Source organism: Arachis stenosperma, chromosome 4 (genome assembly GCF_014773155.1).
Source record: "Arachis stenosperma cultivar V10309 chromosome 4, arast.V10309.gnm1.PFL2, whole genome shotgun sequence".
Classification (NCBI taxonomy): Eukaryota; Viridiplantae; Streptophyta; class Magnoliopsida; order Fabales; family Fabaceae; genus Arachis; species Arachis stenosperma.
In genome coordinates this window covers 35,696,675-35,699,249 of record NC_080380.1, presented here as the reverse complement: position 1 = coordinate 35,699,249, position 2,575 = coordinate 35,696,675, and the positions used below count along the sequence as shown (strand labels likewise).

Below are 2,575 nucleotides of genomic sequence, written 5' to 3'. Positions count from 1 at the left end.
TGACTTTGAACGCCGGTTTGGGCCATCAAATCTTGGGCAAAGTATGGACTATCAATATTGCTGGAAAGCCCAGGATGTCTACTTTCCAACGCCGTTGAGAGCGCGCCAATTGGGCTTCTGTAGCTCCAGAAAATCCACTTCGAGTGCAGGGAGGTCAGAATCCAACAGCATCTGCAGTCCTTTTCAGTCTCTGAATCAGATTTTTGCTCAGGTCCCTCAATTTCAGCCAGAAAATACCTGAAATCACAAAAAAACATACAAACTCATAGTAAAGTCCAGAAAAGTGAATTTTAATTAAAAACTAATAAAAATATACTAAAAACTAACTAAATCCTACTAGAAACATACTAAAAACAATGCCAAAAAGCGTATAAATTATCCGCTCATCAAGAATCTCTGCAGCGTCTCGATGAATTAATGCAATCACTTATATTTTTCCATTCAAATATGTGTGTTCCTATCTAAGATGTTCATTCGTGCTTAATTATAGAGAAGGTGATGATCCGTGGCACTCATCACCTTCCTCAACCCATGAACGTGTGTCTGACAACCACCTCCATTCTACATCAGATTGAATGAATATCTCTTAGATTCCTTAATCAGAATCTTCGGTATAAACCAGATTGATGGCGGCATTCATGAGAATCCAGAAAGTCTAAACCTTGTCTGTGGTATTCTGAGTAGGATTCTGGGATTGGATGGCTGTGACGAGCTTCAAACTCGCTAGTGTTGGGCGTGATGACAAACGCAAAAGAATCAATGGATTCTATTCCGACATGATCGAAAACCAACAGCTGATTAGCCATGCTGTGACATAGCATTTGGACCATTTTCACTGAGAGGATGGGAAGTAGCCATTGACAACGGTGACACCCTACATAGAGCTTGCCATGGAAGGAACCTTGCATTATGGTATTGAGTTGAATATTACATTACAGGAATTCAGAAGACAAAGCATCTCCAAAACCCCAACATATTCTCCATTACTGCACAACAAGTAATTATTTCATGCTCTTTTATTTTTCTAATAATTCAAACTGATAATTATATTTGATATCCTGACTAAGAATAATAAAATAAACATAGCTTGCTTCAAACCAATAATCTCCGTGGGATCGACCCTAACTCACGTAAGGTATTACTTGGACGACCCAGTGCACTTGCTGGTTAGTGGTACGAAATCATAAGAAATCTTGATTTTGATATTGGGATTAAAATTTCGTGCATCAAGGCTCACATAGAAATTCAAATGGATCTAAACCCCTTCCGGTGGTGAATAGATCTATTAAGCACAAAGTTATCCCTTAGCTATAACAAGCGGATTGAGAAGAAGTAGAATTTCATTCATTCATTTGAATTACAATAGAGCTCCTCCCTATAATGATGTGGGTTTTAGTTCATCATTGCTCTGGAAAACTCAAAGAGAAAAAAAAGTACATGAAAAGTAAAACTAAGTACAAAAAGAAAGAAAATCCTAATTTGGATCCTCTATGTAAGAGTCCTCCGCTAAGCTTTCTAGAGTATCCTTCCAGTGTGTGTGTATCCTCCTTTTCAAGTTCAAAATGAGTCTTCAAGTACTTTGATGTGGGCTTTTGGCCTTAGTTGAAGCAAGTTAGGAGTGGCCCTTTTTGAAGTTAACGCTGGCGTTAGCTTACTAACAGAAAGGACTGGTTAACGTTGGCGTTAGCTTACTAACAGAAACGACTGGAGTTCCAGGCTTGGAGATGCGCTTTGGGCTTATCGGACGGCTTACAAGACACCCATCGGAATGAGTCTGTTCCGCCTAGTCTACGGAAAGGCTTGTCACCTTCCGGTAGAGGTGGAACACAAAGCTAATTGGGCTGTGAAGGAATGCAACTCGGGATTAGGGGAGCCGAAATTGAAAGGAAGCTGCAACTACAGGAATTGGAGTGCCTTCGACTAGAAGTATATGAGAACTCAATACTCTACAAAGAAAAGGTGAAGGTGGTGCATGACAAGAATATCAAGAGAAGAGAGTTTAGAGCTGGGGATTTGGTCCTCCTCTATAACTCAAGGCTGAGACTCATGCCAGGAAGGTTGAGGTCAAGGTGGGAAGGACCCTACAGGGTGGAAAAGGCTGAGCCTTATGGAGTCTTCCACTTGAGTCACCTTTCAAGCCCCACCTTCTTCAAGGTAAATGGCCACCGCTTGAAGTTATATCATGATGAGAAGATGAAGAGCAACAAGGAGCTGGAGATCTTCCTCTTGAAGGATCCCGCATAAGAAGAGGACTAAAGCTCATGGACCGTCCAATTTTTATCGCAATATGTACAAGGTGTGCCTATTTAAATATGAATGGTATGATCCAAGTCGCAACAAGGAATACAAAAACACAAGGGCTTTGATATCATTGAAGTTAATGTAACCAGGAAATATAGGCACTACGATCCTTTTATTCTACCTCAAAAGGCACGACATGTATACTATTTGCCTTATCCGGGTTCATGCAAGTCTAGTTAGGTGGTTGTGGTTAAGACTAAACCAAGAAGCCGCATCAAGTCTGATGGGATAGAGGATCAAGAACCTTACCAGATTGATGACTCAACTCCTTCGA

The 2,575-nt window shown here is 40.7% G+C and overlaps 1 protein-coding gene across 1 annotated transcript; it reads left to right on the top strand.

Moving 5' to 3' along the window:
- The first annotated feature begins 1,851 nt into the window (after window positions 1-1,851).
- LOC130974876 (uncharacterized) lies at window positions 1,852-2,244 on the top strand. The gene has a single exon (XM_057899717.1). It carries the CDS (start codon window positions 1,852-1,854, stop codon window positions 2,242-2,244), a length of 393 nt encoding a protein of 130 aa, XP_057755700.1.
- The last annotated feature ends 331 nt before the right edge of the window (window positions 2,245-2,575 follow it).

Coding starts and splice junctions, on each gene's coding strand:
- LOC130974876 (XM_057899717.1), top strand. CDS start 1,852: ATGCAACTCGGGATTAGGGGAGCCGAAATTGAAAGGAAGCTGCAACTA.